The sequence below is a fragment of the Thalassophryne amazonica genome, chromosome 10 (genome assembly GCF_902500255.1).
Source record: "Thalassophryne amazonica chromosome 10, fThaAma1.1, whole genome shotgun sequence".
NCBI lineage: Eukaryota > Metazoa > Chordata > Actinopteri > Batrachoidiformes > Batrachoididae > Thalassophryne > Thalassophryne amazonica.
The window spans coordinates 57987778-58014414 of NC_047112.1; the positions used below are offsets into that span (position 1 = coordinate 57987778).

At 44.2% G+C, this 26637-nt stretch overlaps 1 protein-coding gene across 1 annotated transcript in view; it reads right to left on the reverse strand.

Moving 5' to 3' along the window:
* Nucleotides 1–1877: 1877 nt before the first annotated feature.
* LOC117518803 (N-acetyllactosaminide beta-1,3-N-acetylglucosaminyltransferase 3-like) overlaps nucleotides 1878–26637 on the reverse strand; it is a 40217-nt gene continuing 15457 nt past the window's right edge. Inside the window, exon 2 of the mRNA XM_034180039.1 lies at nucleotides 1878–3944. Within this exon, the coding sequence (XP_034035930.1) occupies nucleotides 2743–3933 (1191 nt within the window). The 5' untranslated portion in view covers nucleotides 3934–3944 and the 3' untranslated portion in view covers nucleotides 1878–2742. The remainder of the gene's footprint in view (nucleotides 3945–26637) is intronic.

Sequence of the window (26637 nt, forward strand, 5' to 3'; positions counted from 1 at the left end):
GCGTGTTTATTAGATCCTATACCAACAAAACTGTTTAAGGACCTGTGGCCCACTGTTGGGCTGACTGTGCTGGAAATGATTAATCTTTGTTTAACTTCTGGATCTGTTCCTAAATGTTTAAAATCTGCAGTGATTAAACCACTACTTAAGAAGCCTAATCGTGATCCTAGTGTACTGAAAAACTATCGGCCGATATCAAATCTATCATTTTGCTCTAAAATTCTGGAAAACGTGGTGTCACAGCAGCTCTTCGGGCCCAGTCCCACTCGTGTTTAGGAAGATTTGTGTATGAATTGGGCACAAAATTGGTTCATATTCACTTAACATCCGCAATATCCGTGAAACATGCTTGTATGAGTCGGCCGACATCCGCACACATCTGCAAGTATCCGCAGAGGCACGTTTTTCCGTTGCCAGGATTTTTGATCTGCACCAAATTGTGGTTGCGGATGACAGCTGCCTTACATACACAATATACACTCAATACATACACAATCTATGCTCTGTATATCAGCCGTGATCCGCTGATATCCACAACTGACAGGGTATTGCGGCTTGGCAGCGAACTGGGACAGTGTGTAAAATGGATATATAGCGTGCCTATCACGTCCACATCACAAACTAAAGTAAGTTGTGGCGAATGCATACAGATTGGCCACAAATAAAGCATTTGTATTACGTCTGCTTTGCATCTGATTTGCGGACAATTTGCAAATGCATAACAAACAGAAATAGACATACCTGCCAGTAATTGCCAGTCCAGCTGTGGAGACGTACAGATGTAGTTATGGATCTCCAAAGACATAGTGTGAAAGTTGCTGAAAGTCCAACAACATACCAATCAACGTGTCCAAGTCCAGCAATTGCTCCAGAGGCTGTGGTGTTGGTGTGAACTATGATGCCGACAGGCCCGAGTGCGCTTCTTTTATGACCGCAATGCAGATGCCGCGCACGCGCAATACACGTACAACCGCTGTTGCCACCACACGCACACGATGCATTCTCAATACATGCGTTATACATCCATGATTGCTTGTCATATATTTGCTATACATTATTAATATATCCGTAATTTATACCGAGACATTTGTCATTTTTGGCCAATTTTGTTGTGGACGACAACGAACACACGTAATTTGTATACTCAGTTCATGCGTAATTAATCCTCTCCCCAGTGGGACCGGGCCTTTACTGAGAATAATCTCTTTGAGCCACTGCAGTCTACTTTTAGAAAATATTATTCCACAAAGACGGCTCTCACTAGAGTGGTGAATGATCTTCTGCTTGCAATGGATTCGGACACCACTATAGTTCTGGTGATGTTAGATGTTAGTGCTGCATTTGATACCATGGATCATAATAAACTACTTGGTAGGCTGGAAAATCATTTTGGGATTACTGGGAGTACCCTTGCATGGTTGACGTCATACTTGACCAGTTGTTCTCACTGTTTTTTGTACAGTAACACTACCTCTAACCTTAGTGACATGCATCATCAGCATCAATTTGACCAGTTAACGCTTAGCCTAGGCTCGTGTGTCATACATCACACTGACAAAATGAGGAACCTTGGGGTAATTTTTGATCGTACATTGTCCTTTGACCTCCACATTAGAAATATTACAAGGACTGCTTTCTTCCACCTGCAAAATATAGTGAAGATTTGTCCCATCCTGTCTGTGACTGATGCTGAGAGATTGTCATCAGAGGCTCTCCAGCTGCTCTGTCTGCTCACTTTCACTGATTGCTGTGTGTAATGGCGCAGGGCGCATTGGAGCAAGCAGCCAGATGGCTATTCAAACGGGCCAACTAGTAACACATCACTCCTAAAAACGATCTTTGGTTTATCACGTGGGATAAATCTGCCCTACGATTGGATTTTGGAAAACCACATGACGGTGAACCAATTCCGATTGGACACTCACATTGCCCACGTCATCACACAGCTTCTATGAGGAGTACAAAGATGGCTGACAGCTGGCTCGAAAGTCCGCGGAGTTAAATCTCATTTTGAATCATTTCAATCATCCCTGTTTTGACTCTGTTTAGGTTCTCAGTCATCCAGACGAAGATCAGAAGCTTCCGAAAAGTTTAGCTGAGGCAGGCAACTGTACTTGTTTAGCTGAGAAATGTTTCCCCACTGATCAAAGTGACCTCATCAGTCTGGGATAATACTGATAAGGGAATACCTTGAGCAGTTCCCTTATCTTGTGTAGCAAGGTGAAGTCCAGATTGAAAAGATGTTCCTGCTTGCTTGGCTAACAGGGAATTCCCCTTTGGCTGACTTGGTAGAGTTTTGGTCTTCAGTTCCCTTCGGCACCCTTCGAATCCCACCGCCGTCCCGGCCAGAAAGTTAGGTCCTCCGGTCACACTTGCTTCAATTAAACTTTCGGAAGCGTCCATGTTTTGAGCATTGTTCAAAAGTGTCCATGAAAAGTAACACATCACATGTTGTGCTGCCACCTGGTGAACACTGGCACCTCCTCAGCAGTTCAGCAATGTACATCTATGTCAGATTATGAGCTTCACATTCCAAAAGTGCAGTCATCTTAGGGTCTGTGCGTGCACTCGTTCATTACTAATGTACTATATGTGTCTGTTTTTTCTTATATAGAACCCACTGGTTTTACTGATTGAGAACTGAAAAGCAACACACCACTTGCAAGGGAAACATTATAATTTAACTTCAACACTGACAAGTAAAAAACCCAGCATGCATGCACATAGCTTTTTAACATGACCTCAATGGTGGCGTTTTTTTAAAAGCACTGTCTTTGAAAAAGAACAATTCAGATTAGCTTCATGTACTCTCTGCCACATAATGTATATCTGAAGTGGAAGGAATCTGTGCACAAGAAGAATTTCCTTGTAGTAGCAGGGGTGATATTGATCTTCTTTTTTTGAGGGAATGCGGAGTCCTGCTGTCTTTACACCCATATGGGAAACTGGTGAAAGTCCTGCTTTCTTTAAACACATCCCCAAATAGACATCATCAATGGGAAGAAGCTCGATGGAATGAGACATAGAGTATATGACCATAGCTGTGTAACCAGACAGGAGGAAGCCTCCACCTCCACAGTAGGGAGGGTATGACTCTGACTCGTACACCTGAACTGGTACATAGTATTTGCTCCATTTATCTCTAATTGGTCCCACATACTGAATCAGGTGACCTATATATAGGTGTTTGTCTCCATTATTGTCTTTGAGACCTTGGAGAAAATCCACCATGTTGTCCGTGTTGGCAAAGACATCATCATCACCATTCAGGAGAAAGCGGGCGTGTGGACAGTTTCTTTCCATCCATTCCAGGAAGAGGATCTGCTTCAAGGTGAGGTTAAAGAAGGAGTCGTAAAAGTCCCACTGAAGAATGTCATTGTACTCTTGATGTTCCAGCTTGAGGAGCTTGTTCAGCCTCACATTCTCAAAACCAACATCTGAGGTTCCTGAGATGAAGATCCGTCTGATCCACACACCATTCTGTAATCTCTCTTTCGCCCAGGTTTTGCGTAGCACCTCCCGTCTCTCGTAATTCGGGGGGGAGCTTTTGATAACCAACAGAAGAAATACATCAGAAGACCTGTTGGCTCCTCCACATTTGTTAGGAACATCCAGCAGCATGGGAAAATGACGACAGTGACGGTAGTAAAGAAAGTGCTGAATGATTTTCGGAAGAGTTTTGAAGTTTGCGATGTGCTGTGCCGACATATTTTGCTTGCAGGGTTCCCAGTTATATACATAGGGCTTATCACTGGGAGGCATCTTCTCACTGTCAGTACGGTCAGGGTCAAGGTTTTTCTCAAGATTCTTCATCTTGATTTGGAGATAGGCAGATAGGACATCATTATGATTTTTGTTGAAAATAAGGATCAACAGACAAATAACTCCCAGCAAGAGGATTGTTATTGACTTGATGTACGAGTATATCCTCATCTTTGTAAATCCTGCAACAATAAAAAAAAAAATAGGTTTAATTACCAAATAACAGCTGAACAGAACACAGTAGCATAAAATACTTGTAGTTTATGAGGAAACATGGTGAACTAAGGCTACTGATGCAATAGTTGTAATAAGTAGTAATTGCTAAGTAGCATAAGTAGGTACGACTTTTGGAAAGCATTCAGTCTAATATTTGAGCTTCATCTTGAGGAAATTATTTGAAATGTGTCACATTGCTATTTAAGTTGGGGGAAATGTCAGTCTAAACCAGGGCACACTGTGCAAAGGGACTGATTTACAGAGTTCAATAAGCATGAATGTGCTTTACTCTAAACATAATGTCAGAGGTTCACCTGTTAGGGGCCCATCACACTTGAATGAGCACGAGCCAAGCCGAATCATGTGGAATGTCAACAAAACCATAGTTTGTGCCACATGTGGGAGGGAATAAGAATTATGGGGAGCAGCTGTCTGAATACCCAGAGTGCACTCCGACCCACCCCGACTGATTCATGCACATGCTGTGCACCTGAGCTTCTGAATGCAGAACAAATGTAAGTGGAACACTGTAAGAGTCCATGGACTGTTACTGATCAGCGCTGTGCATAAAAAAACACATCACATCCAGATGGATGACAATCCATTTGAAAAATTTTCACTTTGCAGCATTTAGCATCAAGGATCGGATGTGGTTTGGCTCAGAATTATGTCCAGTACAGGTGGAAGATCACATGAGCTCACCCTGTGTTCAGACTCATCACATTAAAAACAAACCTCCCGTCTGTATTTTTTTTCTTTTGGTTTTCTCTGTGCAGCTCCACACTCTAAGAAATGAAACAAAGGGGTTGTAAATGTAATTAATACTATTATTTTAAATATACTTTTCATTTGTTTCATTTGATTTAATTAGTTTCAACTACAATATTATTTTGCACTTAATTGACAGTTATGTGGAAAAAGTTACCTTAACTTTATTAATTAAATTCAACGTTTTATTTCTTAGACATTTAGGCAATAAACTGTGGATGAAGTTAGTATAAGGGCTGCAAACTAACAACGGTCTGATTTTTGGTTCATTTTGGAATCAAACAGTTTAACACGCAAAAGAGCGATTTTGCACACAAATGGACGATCACAAAGTGTAACGTTGGACTCACCGGCATCAAAATGGACTATCCAGAAACCCATGGTTCAGTTCTAGCTGGTCTGGTGGCTTTCAGGTTGTTAAAATGTATAATTGTATGCAAGGGCGCAATTTAGAACTACAAATTGGGGGGGACAAAGTGCGAGGCCCACAGGGCCGAAGCCCATAGGCCGGGGGTCTGGGGGCCGCTTTAGGTCCCCAGAAGCCAACGGTTTCTAGATAAGCTCAGATGCATTCTGAGCATCCAGAACAGTAATTTTAATGTTTTGAGAAGACCATAAAGTGGACACCATTTGACTTATGCAATTTGAAACTGTGGATATAAGTACTTTATTCTGAGAATAGCCAGCACTGATTTTATTAACATCCTGGTGTAAATAAGGTAGGAATGATAGGTTCAGTTCTAATTACAAAAACAACTGCAATGTGGTAAAACGTATTCATGAATATGAAAGAACAGGCTCTTAATAATTATTAACTATCGCATACTGTATTTTTTTCCTCAAGATTTGTTTTTGCATAAGTTTGAAAAAACAACAGATCATAAGTTTAGGATAAATTATTTATCATGAATTTAATTTTCGAAGTGGCACTAATGACAACACTCATACTGAACCTAATTTTGCTTGCATAGACTGATTTTGGAGATCAAGCAATAATTGCAGATGGGCTTTCTGAGGTCCCAGATAGCTTTTCTGATTTCCTTTTCTAACTTTCAGAATTTAGTAAATTAGCATATGGTCCATTCATACTTATGTGTAGACACTAGTCCCTAGAGGCAACTATTTTTGGTTTCAGATCTGGGCAAATGCAGTCCCAGAAAATTCCGAATGTGACAAACAAGAAACAGGTGTTGTAAACAAGTCAATGCTGCTAAAAATACAAACTTGCAGAAACAAAGACAATTCTGACATGGTTTTGCACATAAGACTGGCATAGCATGTTTCAAGTACACACATATACGAGGGCTGTCAATAAAGTAACAGTCCTTTTTATTTTTTTCAAAAACTATATGGATTTCATTCATATGTTTTTACGTCAGACATGCTTGAACCCTCGTGCGCATGCGTGAGTTTTTCCACGCCTGTCGGTGACGTCATTCGCCTGTGAGCACTCCTTGTGGGAGGAGTCGTCCAGACCCTTGTCGGAATTCCTTTGTCTGAGAAGTTGCTGAGAGACTGGCGCGTTGTTTGATCAAAATTTTTTCTAAACCTGTGAGACACATCGAAGTGGACATGGTTCGAAAAATTAAGCTGGTTTTCAGTGAAAATTTTAACAGCTGATGAGAGATTTTGAGGTGATTCTGTCGCTTTAAGGACTTTTCACGGTGCGAGACGTCACTCAGCGCTCTCAGGCGGCGTCATCAGCCTGTTCAAGCTGAAAACCTCCACATTTCAGGCTCTGTTGATCCAGGACGTCGTGAGAGAACAGAGAAGTTTCAGAAGAAGTCGGTTTCAGCATTTTATCCGGATATTCCACTGTTAAAGGAGATTTTTTTAATGAAAGACGTGCGGACGGATCCGCGCGTCGGGACGCAGCCGACGCGGTGCGGCGGCACAGGAAAAACACCTCTGTGTTGATAACCATTTGTAAAATCCAGGCGGCTTTTGATGGCTTTCAGTGGAGTGAGTATATGAGAAATTGTTTAACAGGCAGGACATGTTCCAACTTGTCCTTAAGGCTTTCAACAGAGGTGTTTTTCCTGTGGCGGAGCGCCGCGGCGGCTGCGTCCCGACGCGCGGACCCGTCCGCACGTCTTTCATTAAAAAAATCTCCTTTAACAGTGGAATATCCGGATAAAATGCTGAAACCGACTTCTTCTGAAACTTCTCTGTTCTCTCACGACGTCCTGGATCAATAGAGCCTGAAATGTGGAGGTTTTCAGCTTGAACAGGCTGATGACGCTGCCTGAGAGCGCTGCGCGACGTCTCGCACCGTGAAAAGTCCTTAAAGCGACAGTATCACCTCAAAATCTCTCATCAGCCGTTAAAATTTTCACTGAAAACCAGCTTAATATTTCGAACCGTGTCCACTTCGATGTGTCTCACAGGTTTAGAAAAAATTTTGATCAAACAACGCGCCAGTCTCTCAGCAACTTCTCAGACAAAGGAATTCCGACGAGGGGCTGGACGACTCCTCCCACAAGGAGTGCTCACAGGCGAATGACGTCACCGACAGGCGTGGAAAAACTCACGCATGCGCACGAGGGTTCAAGCATGTCTGACGTAAAAACATATGAATGAAATCCATATAGTTTTTGAAAAAAATAAAAAGGACCGTAACTTTATTGACAGCCCTCGTATGTCAGAAGGTGGGGGGACATACCATATTCTGTCCCCCCTGGTTGAAAAGGTGCCTATCCCCCACCAAATTCCGCCCCTGATTATATGAAAATATATATACACACACACACACACACACACACACACACACACAGGCTGATTTTGTGTTTGTTGTTTTTTTGGGGGGGGGGGGGTGTCATGTGATCCACAGGTGTATGTAATCAGTGTGGGGGTGTATATAATTAAAGCGGCTGCCTCATTGTGGTGGGGCATTTTGTTTTTTTTTTTTGGTCACAAAAAAAACTTTGGCTTCTTCTTTTTTTTCTCCATCATTTTTTCAACCTTGCACACACGCAGAACTGCATGTATTGACTGTAACACAGGTGAACTGCAGCCTGACGCACGATGCACACACCGGCCAGACCCTGCGGGAGTGTCTTTTTTGGACTGTGTTTAAAAAGTTCCTCAACTTCAAAGCACACCCTTTTGCTGCACTCAGCCCACAGAGACGGGACCAGACACCAGAAAGAGCTCACAAAGACATCAAAGTCTGCAGCAACAGGCTGATAACAGCGATCACGTGACAACTGATAAAATAATTGTACGCCTCTAAAAACTTGAAATCCTTCATGGTCGTCGTCTCCAATATTTCATTCCTCAAAATATTGCTTTCGATCTTCGGGATAGTTTTTTCAGTTTCAATTTATTTTCATTTATATAGCGCCAAATCACAACAGAGTTGCCTCACGGAGCTTCACACAAGGTCTAACCTTACTAACCCTCAGAGCAGCAGTGGTAAGGAAAAACTCCCTCTGAGGAAGAAACCTCAGAGGGAGTTGACACGTAATCTGAAGCCATGTTCCCGTGCGTTTTCTCAGTGCATCTGCTTGGAGTCTGGAGTTTTCTGCCTACCGTCTGTGTGCGCATGTGCGGTAAAGGTGGAAGTAAATAACAACAGCGATCCCTTCTATTGCAATCCTATTGTGGTTCAGCAGCATATATTCCAGCTGCACTCGAGGTGCACTCTTGGTGCGTTCAGGCACATTCCACACATTCGGCCAGGGTTCGGCATGCTGAACGTCTCCCCGAATGTGATCAGAATGTCACGAACGGCATTTTCAAGTCTTCCGATTGTTTAGAATGTAGTCAGACTACGATCAGACAGCACTTCAACCGCCATTCAGTATTTCTCCAGTTTGACTGCATCTTGAATGTTCTGAAAACGAAGGTACCTTGACACCTCCCGAATGTGAGTCGAATTTTCATTCGGCCGGGATTCAACCTCATTCGGCCTCTAGTGTGATGGGGGTATTACATTTCGGAGCCTTGAGCTACGCAGAGTCAAACTGCAAAGCAGGTCAGCCAGGACAGAAGAGTAAAGCCCCCATCACATATAGCAAGAATGTGCAGGAACCAATGATGGCAAATTTACCATTATTGGATGCAGTTGGGAGGACAAGAGGCATGGTCAGCAGTGTCAGAATGCATCCAGACTACCTCGTCCACACCTGCACGATGGCATCCAAAACGCATGTAGACAACAGTTTAGATGACACGAACTGCTGTCAGATGTCCATAAAAGGTGCTGAAGATTGCCCGATGTCAAAATGTCTGGATGGCAAACATGGGACCAGAGTGGGAGGGAGCGCTGTGTTCCTCACATGCGCGCAAGTGTACAGTGCACACATGTGGGGCTGAAATTATCACTCATCTGTGTGTCTGTGTGTGTGTTCATAACAGCTGCATGAGCCACTAAGCGCGCGCGGGGCGCACGTGCCACTGGACACCTTTATTGAAAGTTTGCTGGCAGTGGGCCAAGCAGTCACACCATGCGTCAGACGCAGCATTTCCAGCGAACTTTAATTAATTTTTTCTTTTTTGCTCAATTCAGGAGCACAACTCAAGTCTGTACACCATGATGTCGGTTGGATTATCACATGGGATTTAATTTATGGTTATTTGCAGCACACAAGTGAGAGGATTTTCACCACAGGCTGTGGTTTGGTTCCTGTGCACTCTACGCTGTCCTGGTTCCATGCTGGAGGTGAGTTTCATGTTTAATAATCTTGTCATGGCCTGGGATACAGTTCCACGCCACACCTCCTACAGAGTTTAGAGGGTGATCAGGTAATAATATGTATATTACAGCGGTAAGATCTGTTCAGCTCCATGCCTGACGTGCGCTATGACGCATTACTGTGCATGAGACCATGGAGAGGCGCAGCGGCTCACAGTATTTTGGTTTGATTGTGCACTGTTCACATTCACTGTAAATGATGAATGTGTGCCACGTACATGTTATTACATATCAACATTTCCTTTGCCCTCTCTGGCCGGGGTCTAGTGGAGGTGGACATCCCACAACATGCCGGCAGGCTTTACTGTGACTGATCGATCTCAGAGCTCAATCAACTGTGATCACATCATTTCAGATGCTGTTTTGATGCCGTCAGAATATGTAGACTGCGATCAGATGATGCAAAACTGCATATAAACCGCCATCAGATATGTGTTCCATCTGTATGGCACCAAGAGTGTTTTGAACATGTGCAACACACTTGGGACAGCTGAGCAAATGGGACCAAATATGTAGATGTTCACAGACTGCCGTCCGTGGTCTTCGGACCGCAAGTCAATATTTCTCGATTGTGGTCGGATGCGTCATTCTGACTCAATTCGGCCGTAATTGGCGTATGTGTGATGGGGGTATAAAGTGCAAAAACCCAAGGTGCTTTAATCTTCACAGGTGAGGCAAACAAACAAGACTAGCAGGTGTAGAGAAGTTACAACAAAAATACTGCTTTCCACCCAACTCAAGTGCAAGAATCCAGGAGGTGAGATGGTGAAGAGAAAACTCAGACATCAAGTGAGAGAAATGTGTGCAAAAACATAATGGGATACTTAGAACTACACGAGATAACTGGTACAACTGGAGCCAAGTAACACACAACAATGGACCCGCAAAGCAAAGGCAAACGGGAGTCTTTCAATAAACAGACTAATAATCAACAGATGCAAAAATCAAGCAGACAGGAATATATGAATAACTAAAAGAACACAAGGGGGCGGCAAACAAAGACATCCACAGCTGACTGAAAATAAAGCACAACAATGACAAATAACCCAAGACAAACACGTCAAGAAATCAAATGCAAAAACAACTGTGGCATGAAAGTGTAGAGTAACCATGACGAAAATGACAAGAAGACTCAAACAAGAAGATGATCAAAAACTATGACAGCCATACAAAATAACCAGTAATAAAAAGTCAACACAAAGACTCAAAAAGGGAGACAGAGTGCACAACATGAAAACTAACCCATAAGGAAACTACATGGACAGAAAATACCAGACATATGAGGTCTATTAGATAAAAAACCGACACTTTTATTTTTTTTTTAACTATATGGATTTGAATGACGTGCGATTACACCAATCATGCTTGAACCCTCGTGTGCATGCGTGAGTTTTTTCACGCGTGTCGGTGACGTCATTTCCCTGTGGGCAGGCCTTGAGTGAGATGTGGTCCCGCCCTCTCGGCTGAATTCCTTTGTTTCACACGCTGCTCGAGACGGCGTGCTTTGCTTTATCAAAAATTTTTCTGGACCTGTGAGGAATATCCGAGTGGACACTATTCGAGAAATTAAGCTGGTTTTCGGTGAAAAGTTTAACGGCTGATGAGAGATTATAGGGTGTTTCTGTCGGTGTAAGGACTTCCCACCGACCGGGACGTCGCGCAGCGCTTCCAAGTGCCGTCGTCAGCCTGTTTTCGAGCTGAAAACATCCTAATTTAAGGCTTAATTCACCCAGGACGTCGTGAGAGAACAGAGAAGATTCAGAAGAGGCCGGCATGAGGACTTTATGCGGACATTCCACTGTTTAAGGACATTTTTTAATGAAAGACGTGCGCGCAAATTCACCAAGTCGTTTCCGTGACAACTTGGCGAATCTGTGTGCACCCCGACAGGAAAAACACCTCTGTGTTGAAAACCATTTGTAAAATTCAGGCGGCTTTTGATGGCTTTCAACAAGTGAGTAACTGAGAAACTGTTTAACAGCTTGGGCATGTTCCAACTTGCCCGTTAAGGTTTCCAACGGAGGTGTTTTTCCTGTCTCGACCCCCCGCGGTCAGGTCCGGCCCGACATGTGACTCTGCCCGCACGTTCTTTCATTACAAAATGTCCGTTAACAATGGAATGTCCGAATAAACTCCTCATGCCGACTTCTTCTGAAAGTTCTCTGTCCTCTGACGACTTCCTGGGTCAACAGAGCCTGAAATGTGGAAGTTTTCAACTTGAAACGGCGAGACGCTGCCGCCTCGAAGTGCAGATCGCCATCAGGCGCCGTGGGCCATCCTTACGGCGACACTACCAGACCAAAATCTCTCATCAGCCGTTAAAATTTTTACCGAAAACCAGCTGAATTTATCGAATGGTGTCCACTCAGTTGTGCCTTACAGTTTTGAAAAAATTTTTATCAAACAAAGCAGCAGTCTCTGAGCCATTCCTAAACAATGAAAAAATCGACGAGAGGGTGGGCGACTCTTCACTCAAAGACTGCCCACAGGCGAATGACGTAACCGGCAGGCGTGAAAAAACTCTTGCATGCCCACACGGGTTCAAGCATGTCTGATGTAATCACACGTGATTCAAATCCATATGGTTTTTGAAAAAAATAATAAGGTCAGATACTTTTCTAATAGACCTTGTATGTACCAGACAAATACCAGGCATCTTCCACACCAGCACCTGCCCCAAATGCAAACTGCAGACAGTCCTGGGAGTGTTGCACCTGGGATTTGAGGAACAGCTGCTCCAATGTTTTCATCGGGTGTGAAGTGAGTGCCATTGATCGTAAGTCATTCAGCTCGTTGGGCCAGTTCTTCTTAGGAACTGTAACAATGCATGAAGTCTTCCAGAGGGTGCATCTTCTCCCTAGCTGCAGGCTAAGATTGAAGGGACATTGTAGCGGTTCTCTGAGTTCAGTCTTGCATGTCTTCAGTAGTTGGGGACACACCTTGTCTGGGCCTGCCGCTTTCCTGGGATGAAGCTTCCACAGCTGTCCTCTGACCTGGTCCACAGTAGCTGCGGTTACATGGACCACAAGTAATCTGATTGAACAATCAGATTGAACTATCAGATCAAAATCACGCCATGTAAACAGCTCCTGATTGGATTGGCCCAATCCAATCGAAATTACTACTGGGTCAGAGGAGGTGGTGTAATCTGTTTCTAACCCAATTGGCTTCCATGTAAACAGCACGTTGGATTTCCCACCTGTGTGAAGCCTTGTTGCGTATGTCTGTACGTCACATCACCACGTGACGTTTCCTGCTCTGTGGTGGTGGCAAAACAGAGCTGGACTTTACAAGAGACAACGCTCCTCCTCAACGTATTAAAAGAATTTAAAATAAGTGGAGAAGCTTGACGGACGTAAGTTTGCAGCACAGACCTGTTGTGTCCAGAGTCAGTGGGTCAGTTCAGCAAATTAAAAACCGCTGGGAAGTAATGGGCGCTTTCTACAAGGAGAAGCTAAAAACGAGTAGAAGCTGCGCAGCTCCAACCAGCTTCTCTTATTATGAATTAATGGAGAAATAATCGGAGGACGACCGCTCTCCAAGGAGCGCAACCACTCTCCAAGGAGGACACTGGAGTAGAAGTCGGATTTCCACCAGAGGAAAGTTCACCTGAGACACTGGAAAGCCTGGAGGTAAGTCCTGATAAAATCACGCAAATGCATCATTCCTCATTTTTTAGCCAAATGTGTGGATTTAGTTCAAGTTAAGGTTGGGGATTCATGTTAAGTTATCCCAGGAGTTTATTAGCGGAGTAAACTGCATGAACACAGTCTGTCATCGAGTTAACGCTTGTTCACTTTAGTACATCACGTTAATTACTGCTCTCATATATACAGATGATGATGTAAACAGCACGTCAGAGGAGTCTGATGACAGCAGCTCCCCACAACCTGAAGACCACATAGAGGAGGTTCCGGCCAAAAAAGTGACCTTTTTAAACATTAATATGCTGCAAAATAAAACCACAGTGGGTTCTTGAAATTTCCCGTAGAGCTTGTTGAAAAAATATCATTCAAAGTCATTGCATATTTATTCATTTATTTGGAGTGCTTTATTTATTTTTTTAGAAATGGTAATATTACAAAGTTCCAGCAGAATATGACAGTTAATGTCCTTTAGACAGTTGAGACATAAACATACGAGGTCTGTGAGAAAAGTAACGTACCTTTTTATTTTTTCAAAAAGTATATGGATTTTAATCACGCGCGATTACATCAGCCAACTGTGAACTCTCGTGCGCATGCGTGAGTTTTTTCACAGCTGTCGGTTACATCATTCACCTGCGGGCAGGCTTTGAGTGAGGAGTGGTCCACAGCTCAAAACAGGCTGACGACGGCGCCTCGGAGCACGGCGCAACGTCCCGCTCCGTTGGAAGTCCTTAAAGCAACAGTAACACTCCATAATCTCTCATCAGCCGTTAAAATTTTCACCAAAAACCCGCTGAATTTCTCGAATGGTGTCCACTTCGACGTGCCTCACAGGTTCTGAAAAAATTTTGATCAAGCAAAGCACTAGTCTCTCAGGAAGTTGTCAGACAAAGGGATTCCAACGGGATGGGTGGACCACTCCTCACTCAAAGCCTGCCCACAGGCGAATGACGTAACCGACAGGCGTGAAAAAACTCTCGCATGCCCACGAGGGTTCAAGCTTGTCTGATGTAATCGCACGTGATTCAAATCCATATAAAAATCCATGAAAAAAATAAAAAGGTCCATTACTTTTCTCACAGACCTTTTGTTTTCCTGTTTTGTTTTGTGAAATCAAAAGCCGTGTGGACGAGTTACAACATATTTGAATACAGAAGCAGGATGATTCTTTGGTATAATACATAACCGACAGATCCACAAAGAGAAAAACAAGAACATTTTTTCTTTGCTAGCTGAAATTATCCATTCTTTCTAGAACGAAAGCCATCATCTGGTGATGCCAAGCTCCTGGGTGATCTGTCAGCCCAGCAGAGATCTTTCCTGGACAACATGCAACAGCAGCATGAGATTAATCTGGAAAGAGAAGAGAGGCTTCTTTCCAGGTTTATGGAAGAAAGTACCCGCTCAACTGAACGCATTATAGGGCAACTGTTTGATGGTCTTCAGGCTCTCCTTTCTCTGTGCTACTCTTCAGCTCCACATTTACATCAACAAAGTTAGTCTAGGACCTCGCTGAGACAAGCATATAACAGCCCGAAAATGACCACTCGTCCCAAGTGTTACTTCAAATACAGCTGGATTTTCTACACTGCAGCAGCTATAGATTTTCCAAAGTGCTCAATATGCTCAGAATGACCAGTACATGTTTAGAAGGGTCATAGAAGAGTGTAAAATTTCTAATTTTGATATTTTAGGAAAAAACATTAGGTCAAAGGTCTGGAATCGCCACATATTTAGTATCTTAAACTTTCTGTTGTGGATGTTCCCTGATAATCTTTAAAACATTTAAGACCTCTAGATACTGCTGTCTGCCAAAGATACAAGGTTTGTTTTATATTTTCCACTTTAAATGCATATTCCATTGGTAACACTATGACTGAAAATAAAAATTTCATTATATTTGGAAAGTGTTCATTTTCTTTTCATGTGTGGTTATACGATGATCCACTTATTTTAGCCATTTTCTCATAAAATATCAAAATAGAAATTTTGCACTTTTCTTTGACCCTCCCAAAGATGTACTGGTCATTTTCAACATATTCAACACCTTGGAAAATCTCTAGCTGCTGCTGTTTAGAAAATACATGTGTATTTGAAGTCACACTTTGGATGAAAAAGGGCGAGGGCATTTCGGGCTGTTTGTCCTGGATAGAGATTTTGGCACATATCTCAAGTTGGTCATTGGGGTCATATTAGTCTGGAACAGGTGAGTTAACCTCTCCTAAATGATGTGCACACATGTCTCAGTTAGGGCCTAGATTTAGTCCACCACCAATCACAGCCAGCCACCTGACCACCTGACCCAAGTTCCCACCTGCCACATCTACACACTCAGAATAATCAAAATAACAGTGACAGAGACAAAATGAGAAAAAAAATCCAGGAAATCACATTGTAGGATTTTTTAAGAATTTATTTGTAAATTATGGTGGAAAATAAGTATTTGGTCAATAACAAAAGTTCAACTCAGTACTTTGTAACATAATCTTTGTTGGCAAAGACAGAGGTCAAACGTTTCCTGTAAGTCTTCACCAGGTTTGCACACACTGTAGCTAGTATTTTGACCCATTCCTCCATGCAGATCTCCTCTAGAGCAGTGATGTTTTGGGGCTGTCGCTGGGCAACACGGACTTTCAACTCCACAAATTTTCTATGTGGTTGAGGTCTGGAGACTGACTTGGCCACTCCAGGACCTTGAAATGCTTTTTACGGAGCCACTCCTTCGTTGCCTGAGCGGTGTGTTTGGGATCATTGTCATGCTGGAAGACCAAGCCACGTTGCGCTCACTGATGGAAGGAGGTTTTGGCTTAAAATCTCATGATACATGGCAATGTTCATTCTTCACTTAACACTGATCAGTCGTCCTGTCCCCTTTGCAGAAAAACAGCCATAAAGCATGATGCTTCCACCCCCATGCTTCACAGTAGATATGGTGTTCTTGGGATGCAACTCAGCATTCTTCTTCCTCCAAACACGACGAGTTGAGTTTTTACCAAAAACTTCTATTTTGGTTTCATCTGAGCACATGATATTCTCCCCATCCTCTTCTGGATCATCCATATGCTCTCTGGCAAACTTCAGACGGGCCTGGACATGCAGTGTTGCCAAAGTTACTTTGAAAAGTAATCCAATTACTGATTACTGATTACTCCTTGAAAAAGTAACTTAGTTACTTTACTGATTACTCAATTGTAAAAGTAACTAAGTTAGATTACTAGTTACTTTTTTAGTTACTTTCCCCAGCTGTCGACAACAACTCTCTGCCACCTCAACATGACAATGATACTTCTTTGCCAAAACTCAAATAAAGACCTCTTTCTTGACCTCATATTTAACTGTTGACAGCACTGTAACAGTAAAACTTGCAATTTCTAACCTACATTGTTTATAAATGTAACTATTAAATTACTTCTAACATTTTTCTAACATTTAAATTCTCTCTAAACATTTTACTTGTCAAAATTATTATTATTATAAGTAGTATTAGTAGTTGTAGTAAAAAAAAAGGCTTCAAAACTGGACCTTTAATCTAGGGGTGTTCTGGGGTGGCACATCCTTGCCCCACGCCCCCATTCCATCTGGATTCGCCCCTGCTTTGGCGTTTGAGCACAAAGAATGGATAACATTTATTTATGCAGAAAACATGACCAGATTTACAGGTAAGAAAGTTTTATTGCGTTTTCACATCATGTGCTCCTCAGAAAGAGAGTTTAGGTGCATTTGAGTGGAAAATAGTGTTAGTTGTTGACGCGTCGCGGAGGATCAGCTGTTTTTAGCATCAGATATGGAGCGGCTCACCTCAGAATTCTAAATGAAGGATTAAAAAAGCATAAAAATGTCTTTGTAAAGTTCAGTGCAGATGTGCTGTTGTCAGTGTGCTTTAAGAGATGAGGATGAGTCGTAGCTGCTGCAGAAAACCGCAGATGAAAAGCTCAGCTCGCAAGTGGGCAGTGCAGTCGAACCCCGACCACCTGCCCACGGACCAAGTTAAATGCTGCTATCGACCTACAATGCAAAAATAATAGTAACACACAGTGACTTGGAGAAGTAACTTTAATCTGATTACTGATTTGGAAAGATTAACACATTAGATTACTCGTTACTAAAAGTGGTTAGATTAGAGTAACGCGTTACCGTCACTGTGGACTGACTTAAGCAGGGGGACACGCCTGGCACTGCAGGATTTGAGTCAGAACATGAGACAGAACATGTCCTGTGAGGCTTCATCACGGCGTTGCTTTGCGCCATGCGGCACCGCCGTGACGCGCGGAATTCCTCCGCACGTCTTTTCACAATTCCTGTGCTAGTCAGACGACGTCCCGGATAAAACACAGCATCCAGTTTGGAAATGAACGGCACATTCCACTGTTACAGGAGTTTTTGTTATGGAAAGAGGAGCGGAGGCTTCGCACGTCGCGGTGGTGCCGCATGGCGCACAGCAACGCCGTGATGAAGCCTCACGACATGTTCTGGCATGTCCAGGCACATCCACAATTTCTCGGATAATCACTTGATGGAAAAACCACCGACAGCTGTCTGAACGCCATCTCAAAGCCGTCCTGTGAGACCAAAACGGAGGTGTTCCTTTGTCTCGCTCCATCAGAAAATCGGTCGTGACGCGCGAAGCCTCCGCTCGGCTTTCCATGACAAAATCTCTTGTTAAAAGTGAAATCTGCCGGAAAATGGTTGATGTCCAGCTCTTGTGATAACCAGAGAAAGTGCACACGATGGTCTGGCTCCACAGAGCCATCCGTTTAGAAATGATCCGGTGGTTTGTGGCTCTCGATGGCGGCACAGAGCGCGGCGCGCCGAGCGTCCTTAAAGCCCTCCTTAAAGCTGTAGTAACACTCCTTATTCTCTGTGAAGCCTGTAAAATTTTCACCGAAAGCCAGATAAATTTTTTGAATGGTTTCCAGCTGCCAGTCTCTAACAGTTTCTGAAAAAATTCTGATGGAAAAAAAGCCCAAATCATCCCGCCATTTCCTGACAATGAAAATTCGCCGAGGGGGTGGACCACTCCTCACTCAAAGCCTGCCCACAGGCGAATGACGCAACCGACAGGCGTGGAAAAACTCACGCATGCACACGAGGGTTCAAGAATGTCTGACGCACTCACACGTGATTCAAATCCATATGTTTTTTGAAAAAAATAACAAGGTCGGATACTTTTCTAATAGACCTCGTATTTAGTGCTTTATTTGTGCCGTTAAGTTTTTCATTTGTGCTGCGTTAGTTTCTGAGATATTGCAAGTTTTATATACAGAGGATCACATATCTTGACCTGAATTGATTACGTCTGTGGTATGCAACATTTATAACGTGTTAATGTATATACGTGTATGATAACTAATGTAATAACATCTGAGGATGAGGATGTTCAACCTGTGTTATTGCTGAAAAATGTCTTTTTGAAATGACTTTGTACCTTTGAGTGTAATTTTTTAAATAAAAGTTCGGTGAAAAATGTAAAATATAATTTTATGTAATAAATGATGTATGAACTGTGCTTTGTCTTTACTTCATCAGTCACATTTCTGTCATCACAAGACATTAAATGCTATTGCTTGAAGATTTATTTAGGAGCGTGGAGTGGTTTTCATTTTTTTACTTGACTAAAAATGAACACTACGAGGTCTATTAGATAATAAACCGACCCTTTTATTTTTTTTTTTAACTTTATTGATCTGAGTCACGTGAGATTGCATCAGCCAACCTTGATCCTTAGTGCGCATGCGTGAGTTTTTTCCCGCCTGTCGGCTGCGTCATTCGCCTGTGAGCAGCCTTTGTGTGGGGAGTGGTCCTGTGTGCTCGGCGGATTTTTCTTGGAAGGAAAATGGCGGAACGATTGGAGCAGCGCTACTGCATCAAATTTTGCCAGAAACTTGGCGACAGCCAAGTGGAAACCATCAGAAAAATAAAGACGGCTTTCGGGGATGACGCTATGGGCACCACACAGATTAAGGAGTGGTACAACCGGTTTAAAGACGGACGCGTAACGGTGGAGAGCGCCGCGCTCCGGCCGACCATCGACGTGCCGAAATGACGAGATCATTTCCAAAGTGAACGCTGTGGTGATGCGGGACCGTCGAGTGACCATCCAAGAAATTGCGGACAAAGTGGACATCAGTACTTTTTCGGCACATTCAATTCTTACAGAAGATTTGGGCATGAAGAGAGTGGCTGCGAAGTTCGTGCCGAGGTTGCTGACGGCGGAGCAAAAGCACCTCCGTGTGGAAGTCTCACAGGACATGCTGGACTCCAATCACACTGATCCCAGCTTTATGGACAGTATTATCACCGGCGATGAGTCCTGGGTGTACGGGTACGACCCGGAAACAAAATTCCAGTCGTCACAGTGGAAGCATTCCACGTCGCCACGACCGAAGAAGGCGCGCCAAGTGCGCAGCAACGTGAAGGTAATGCTGACTGTTTTTTTTTACTCCTGCGGTGTGGTACACCACGAGTACGCACCACAGGGTCAAACAGTAACGAAGGAGTATTACAGGGATGTCCTCCGTCGCCTCCGTGAAGCTGTACGGCGCAAGAGACCGGAGTTGTGGGCCACAGGAAATTGGCGCCTCCACCACGACAACGCCCCAGCTCATTCCTCCAACTTGATTCGGACTTATTTGTCTAAAAACCAAACTCCTGTGGTTCCACAGGCTCCATACTCTCCTGACATGGCCCCTTGTGACTTCTGGCTGTTCCCAAAAATTAAAAGACCATTAAAAGGAACACGTTTTGAGACGAGGGAGGACATCATGGCTGCAACGACGGCGGAGCTGCGCGCCATCCCGAAAGAGGCGTTTTTGGAATGCTTCCAACAGTGGCGACACCGCTGGGAGAAGTGTGTGGAGTCCCAAGGAGTGTACTTCGAGGGTGATTAGGTTTCCAACCCTCCAGGTAAGCCAGTTTTTTTTTCCCGGCCAAAGGTCGGATACTTTTCTAATAGACCTCGTATTACAAACATTCTATACTCCCCATTAAAAACTGCACAAAACAGCAGTGTTTCACAGTGAATCAACAAGTATTCTGAAAAAAACAAATTCAATGACCTTTACACAATTTTACCATCTCAGTAACCCTCAGACAAATCTGATTTCAAGACACAGTAAATGGACTTGTAAAATACAGAGGTTTTAGTTAAAATGCAGAGTTAGTACATGATAGAGAGAAAACTGACCCACCTTTCGTCAAAAAAGTGACAGCTGCCAATCAAAATCGGCCACGTCACTAAGCCCCGCCCCCTCTATGACGTCATAGCCAATCAGAATCGATGACGTCACTATGTCCCGCCCCTAAGCCCCTCCCCTAGTCCCGCCTCCAAGCCCCGCCCCTTATGACGTAACAGCCAATCATAATCGATGACGTCATTATGCCCCGCCCCTAAGCCCCGCCCCTGATCCCGCCTCCGAGCCCCCGCCCCTTATGACGTCACATCCAATCAGAGTCGATGACGTCAGTATGTCCCGCCCCTAAGCCCCCGCCCCCGGCTCCTCCCCTAGTTCCGCCCCTGGCTCCTCCCCTAGCCCCACCCCCAAGCTCCTCCCCTAACCCCGGCCAAGCACCGCCTCCAAGCCATACCTCCCCTCCCACCCAGGGTCTAATATTTTAATGTCATTTTATTTCATGAATTAAAGAACGATTAAAAATACCTAGATCTTTTTAATGTATTAAAGAATTAACTAATTCTGAAATAATTAAACATAAATCACTGTCTATTATTTAATGCCCCTTTAATATCTTTAATTCTTAAATTATTACGTTTCCTTTTCTGTTTTTTAATTCGTAAATTAAAGAAGGGGGTACAAATACCCGTCTCTCTCGGCTGTAAGTCTTTGCAGCAAGACGGTCAAATACCCACGCATAGAGCCGCTCGCGGAAACATGACCCCACGGCTGTAAAACCTGTTGCAGACGCTGTGTCTGTGTGAGTGCGTGTGTGTGTGCGTGTGTGTGTGTGTGTGTGTGTGTGTGTGTGTGTGTGTGTGTGTGTGTGTGTGTGTGTGTGTGTGTGTGTGTGTGTGTGTGTGTGTGTGGCGGGACACCCGCTGAGCGGAGATGCTGCCCCGAGGTGATGAACCCGAAGAACAATAAACAATGCTCCTTATCACTCACGCCAGATGATGTTTTCTTTTAAGATATTAGCCGATCGATCATGGGGCGCGGGACACCCGCTGAGCGGAGATGCTGCCCCGAGCCCGAACAATAAACAATGCTCCTTATCACTTACGTCCCTGGGAACGAGTCAGCGAGCATTTCCACTACGACCGGTGAAGAGTGAAGATGCCTGGACCCCCAGCTATGGGTATAAAATAGAATAAATTTGCGGAAAAAATCCTGGAAAACCATGTTGTTTAATTAAGTTTTCTTGTCTTCGAGCAGAGTGCGAAAACCGCATCAGCTTTCAGGGTAAGTGATTTAAGTAATCTGTTTTGATAGAAATGAGTGTTTTTAAATGATGCACGCCGTCTGAAACTGTTTTTTTTTTTTTTTTTTTAGACAAAACCACGCAGACGGTCCAGAGCGCGTTCGGACCCGTCCTCGGTAATATATTTGAAATAGTACAGAATATCCGCTTGCGAGGGTGATGCTTTGTATTCATTTATTTATGTTAATTCTAGAAATCAAGTCAGAGCCCCCTGAAGAAGTTCGAAGGCTGGAAGCCCCGACTTCACCACGCAGATGTAAGTACAGCGATCGAGATTAAATCACGATTAAAACTCTGGAATAACCCGATTTTTTCTGTCACAGCCCATGGAGAAGCGGGTCAGTGGGAGAGACCCGTAAAACGATCCGCGGATGTACACGGTAAGGAGTCGGAGTTTATGTATTTATTTATTTTAAATATTTAATAACTAACGATTTTCTCTTTTTTCAGCACGCGGTGGAGGGAGACCGTCTATTTTCCACAGAGACGCAAGGCTCGAAGATATTCTGAGCTGGGATTAACCTCATCACGCAACTTTCTTGAAAATGTGTAGTCTGTTTTTATTTTTTTATTTTTTCTCTTATTCCGATGGAACGGGAGAATTCATTTTGAAGAGGTATATTAACTGAATTTCTTGAGGTAGATTCTTCCTGCTACAGATTTTAAAAGATGGAAGGAGAGAATTCACATCGGGAAAATAACTTCGGACGTGTATTGGATTTAAACGCTTTAATAATCGACTCAGCAGGGAGCGCTCCTGGAGCAGATGGTCCATTACCCGAGGCGTTAAATTCGCCGCCTCAAAATAACATCGAGTCCGGAGAGAGACTTTTAAGCCGTGTTCGTTTAACACCGTTAAATGAGGCTCTTAACAATTTAGCGGCTGAACGAGAATCGGAAGAAATTAACCCCTACATCATTTCTGCGATTAACGCTATAAATTCGACGGTCCAGTCTGATACTGAAGAGCCCCCTGACCCCCCGCACACCTCACCTCCAGACGAGTCCGGTCCCGCGGCGTTGAACCAGGTACGTCTGACTCCGTTAAATAACGCCGTAAACCTCCTCGCGTGTGAAGTTAATCCTCACGTCCAATCCGCGGTGGATGAATTAAATCAAACGCCTAACGACGCTCGCGCTTTTTCACCTTTAAGAAGTCCCTCCCCGCGCAATGCGCGCGGAGAAGAGATTTTAAACAGAGCTCGTTTAACCCCGATAAACGCGGCGATCTCTGTTTTGATGGAAGACGGAGATGATGCACGACCGGGACCCAGCCGACACTCTCCCATGACGGGTGGTGGGGCTGCTAACGTCATCAGGAGACCTGCTTTTAACAATATCGAAATCAGGCTGCCTCTCAATTTCCAGCGCGCCGACGAAATTCCCGACTACGCGGAATTTTACCGTAACGTCGTTGGGGCTCTTCATAACTCGGTCGAAAAGGCTTTAACACACGCCAGGGCCGGGGACTTTATCCAAATGGAGATTCGTGGGGACTCAGTCTACAACGAGGCCGCTTTGATCAGCTCATATAACGACGCTGGCGATGTGACGGGCTTCCAAAATCTGTTAGAACGATTGATACAATCAAATTCCAACGTTTTAGCCGACGAGTCTCTGGAATTAGTGGTTCAAGTCATCCGCAACCAGAACGGCGCGGGGAAGCGCAGAATAGATGACCTCCTCCATCACGAGGTTCTGAGGAAAAATCCAAATGCCTTAATATCGTGTATAATCCTGACAACAGTTTATGTTTCGCGATAAACCTCGTTCAGTTATTGAATCCTCATCTGAGTACGCACGAGGCGGAGCAGCGCGGACTGGCGTTACAAAATAGCGTCGGATTAACGGAAGCTACGCCGGTATCTTTAGAGCAGGTGGGAAAATTTGAAAACGCTCTGGGTTGTAAAATTGTGGTGTTTTTCAGAGCCGAAGGGGAGAGAAAGCTGACAAAATTCCAGACAGGAATACCGGCGCAGCAGAAAACTCTTTTCGTTTTTCTGTTTAATAATCATTTTTACGGAATCATCGATTTAAAGAGATTTTTGGGAGTGAAATATGTATGTAAGTTTTGCTTTGAGGGGTACAATAACCACGCCTCCCATAATTGTCCGTCATATTGTAAAATTTGTGAATCCACGCAGTGTTATGAGAAAAATAACCCTGTATTCTGCAGCGAATGTAACAAGGAGTGTCGCTCTCCCACCTGTTACAGCCTGCATAAACAGCCGAAGTATCGTCCTTTCCGCCGGTAAGTTCGTTAATGTGTGTGATAACAGAAAAAAATGCTCTCGATGTAAACGTGAGTATTACATAGCGTTTTCTAAAAACAGCGCTCCGCACGTGTGTAAGCAGAAGAGGTGTCATATATGCGGCGAGGCTCTCCAGGAGCCGAGCGAGGGTCACCTCTGCTATATGACCCCGCTCAAAGCTGAAGAGACGCATTCAGAGAAATATGTTTTTTATGATTTTGAAACGTATGTCGATAATAACGGGGAACACGTACCGTTTTACGTCAGCGCTGTAACAAAGACGGGTGATTTTTGGAGCGCATGGGGGACAGACTGCGTAGCCCGCTTCTTTAAACATTTTAGAACGAGAAAATTCAAAGAATACGTGTTCATCGCTCACAACTCAAAAGGTTTTGACGGCTATTTGCTTCTAAAGTATTTAGTCCAGCAGGGCGTAACCCCCGCTGTGATTATGACCGGGAGTAAACTATTACTCATGACAGACGCCGCCTTTAAACAGAAATATATAGATTCGTTATCTTTCCTTACAATGCGCTTATCTCAGATGCCTAAAGCCCTGGGGATCCGGCTGAAAGACGAAATCATCCGCAAAGGTTACTTTCCGCACCTGTTCAGTTCAGAAAAAAATCTGAACTATGTCGGTCCGTACCCTGACTCAGCGGCTTACGGGGTCGCAAATATGTCAGAGGGAGAAAGAGAGGAATTTAACGCGTGGTACGTGCGGAAAAAAAACGCAATTTTCGATTTTAAAGCCGAGGCCGTTATGTATTGTGATAACGACACAAAAATCTTGGCTGCAGCCTGCTCCAAATTTATGTCTGAATTCATCGCTGAAACACTCGTGGATCCTTTTACCTGCGTTACAATCGCCTCGGCGTGTATGAAAGTCTTCCAAACTAACTTTCTTGCTCCAAAAACGCTGGCGATCCCCTCCGCCGACAATTATAGAACGAGGCATAAAAAATATTCGGACGTGGCCGTGCAATGGTTAGAATGGGTTGCTGAGACACAAAACATTATCATCGATCATGCTCTAAACAGGGGCGAGAAAAAAATAGGAGGTTATTATGTTGATGGGTATGCTCAGATTGACGGCCGGATAAAAGTGTGGGAGTTTCTCGGATGTTTTTACCACGGGTGTGCAAGGTGTTTTACACAGCATGAAATAAACCCTCTCACAAACACCTCATTTGGAGAGCTCCACGCAGCGTGTCAGAAAAAAATAGCCTTTCTGCGGGCTATGCCGGGCGTCACCCTCAACGTAATTTGGGAGCATCAATGGCTTGAAATGAGGCTGAGGGATGAGAGCGTTCGGTGTTTCCTCGCCCACAGGGGGTTACCGCCGCCCCTCGAACCTCGCGACGCTTTATACGGCGGTCGGACTTGCGCGGCCCGTCTGAGGTACACGGCTGAGCAAGATGAGACGGTCTATTACGTCGACGTGACCTCGCTGTATCCTTACGTTAACGTAAATTTCACATATCCCACGGGGCATCCGGAAATTATAGAGAGAAATTTCAGAGACCCCAGGACTTATTTCGGGCTCATCAAAGCCATCGTGTACCCGCCCCAGGGGCTAAAATTCCCCGTCCTCCCACACAGAACTCCTCACGGTAAACTGGTGTTTACTCTGTGTCGCACCTGCGCTGATGAAAATAATCAAGCTGCAGCGTGCACACACAGTCAGCAGCAGAGAGCTCTGTCTGGGACTTGGACGACCCCGGAATTCCACAAAGCTCTGGATACAGGCTATGCTGTAGCTAAGATTTTTGAAGTCTGGCATTTTGAGGAAAAAAGTGATAAAATCTTTGAGGGGTACATAAACACCTTCTTAAAACACAAGCAGGAAGCCTCTGGTTTCCCTCCCGAATTTGATAAAGACTCCGAGAGCAGAGAAAAATACATCACGGACTACTGGCTGAATCAGAAGATTCGTTTAGACCCAGAAAAAATCAGTCACAATCCGGCAAAACGTCAGATGGCTAAGATCTGCCTCAACTCCTTCTGGGGGAAATTCGCCCAGAGGGCAAATCTGACGCAGACCGCGCTCGTTAAAAATGCTGACGATCTGTTCAGGTATCTGTTTTCTGAAGAGTACGAGGTCACATATCTAACATTCCTCAGCAGTCAGGCGGCTATGGTTCAATGGAGGTACGGCCCGCGGCACGTCAGCCGACCGGGTAAAACCGTCAATATTTTCATCGCGGCGTTTACAACGGCGTACGCGCGTTTGACCTTGTACGGTTTATGGAGGCTGTGGCAAATCCTGACAGGATTCTGTATTATGATACCGATAGCCTGATTTACGTTTGTAGGCGGGGTGAAACCCCGCTGCCTACCGGTAATTATCTGGGGCAGCTCACCGACGAGTTGAACGGCGACGTCATCACAGAGTTTGCAGCGGCGGGACCTAAAAGTTACGCATATAAAACCGCACGAGGTAAAACGGTCATGCGTGTGAAGGGGATCACTCAAACCCACGAAAGCTGTCAGAAAATAAACTTTGACAGCGTCAAAGATCTGGTCGAGGGTTATATAAAAGATCCCGCCCTCGCTGCATCTATCATAACGCCGCAGCAGGGAATTAAACGTCATAAAAGCAGTTTCAGTTTGACAAACGTGTCATTTCAAAAATCCTTCAGGGTGGTGTATGACAAGCGGCGTCTTTTAAAGGACGGGGAAACCGAACCGTTCGGATTTTGAAACATGTCTCACTCTGGAAATACGGTGGAGATTGACCCCAGACTTCAGCTCCCATTCTCCTGTCTCATCGTTGGACCGAGTGGTTCGGGAAAGACTGTGTTTGTGAAAACATTGCTGGAAAATTGTAGCCACGCTATGAGACATGTGCCTGACAACATTGTAT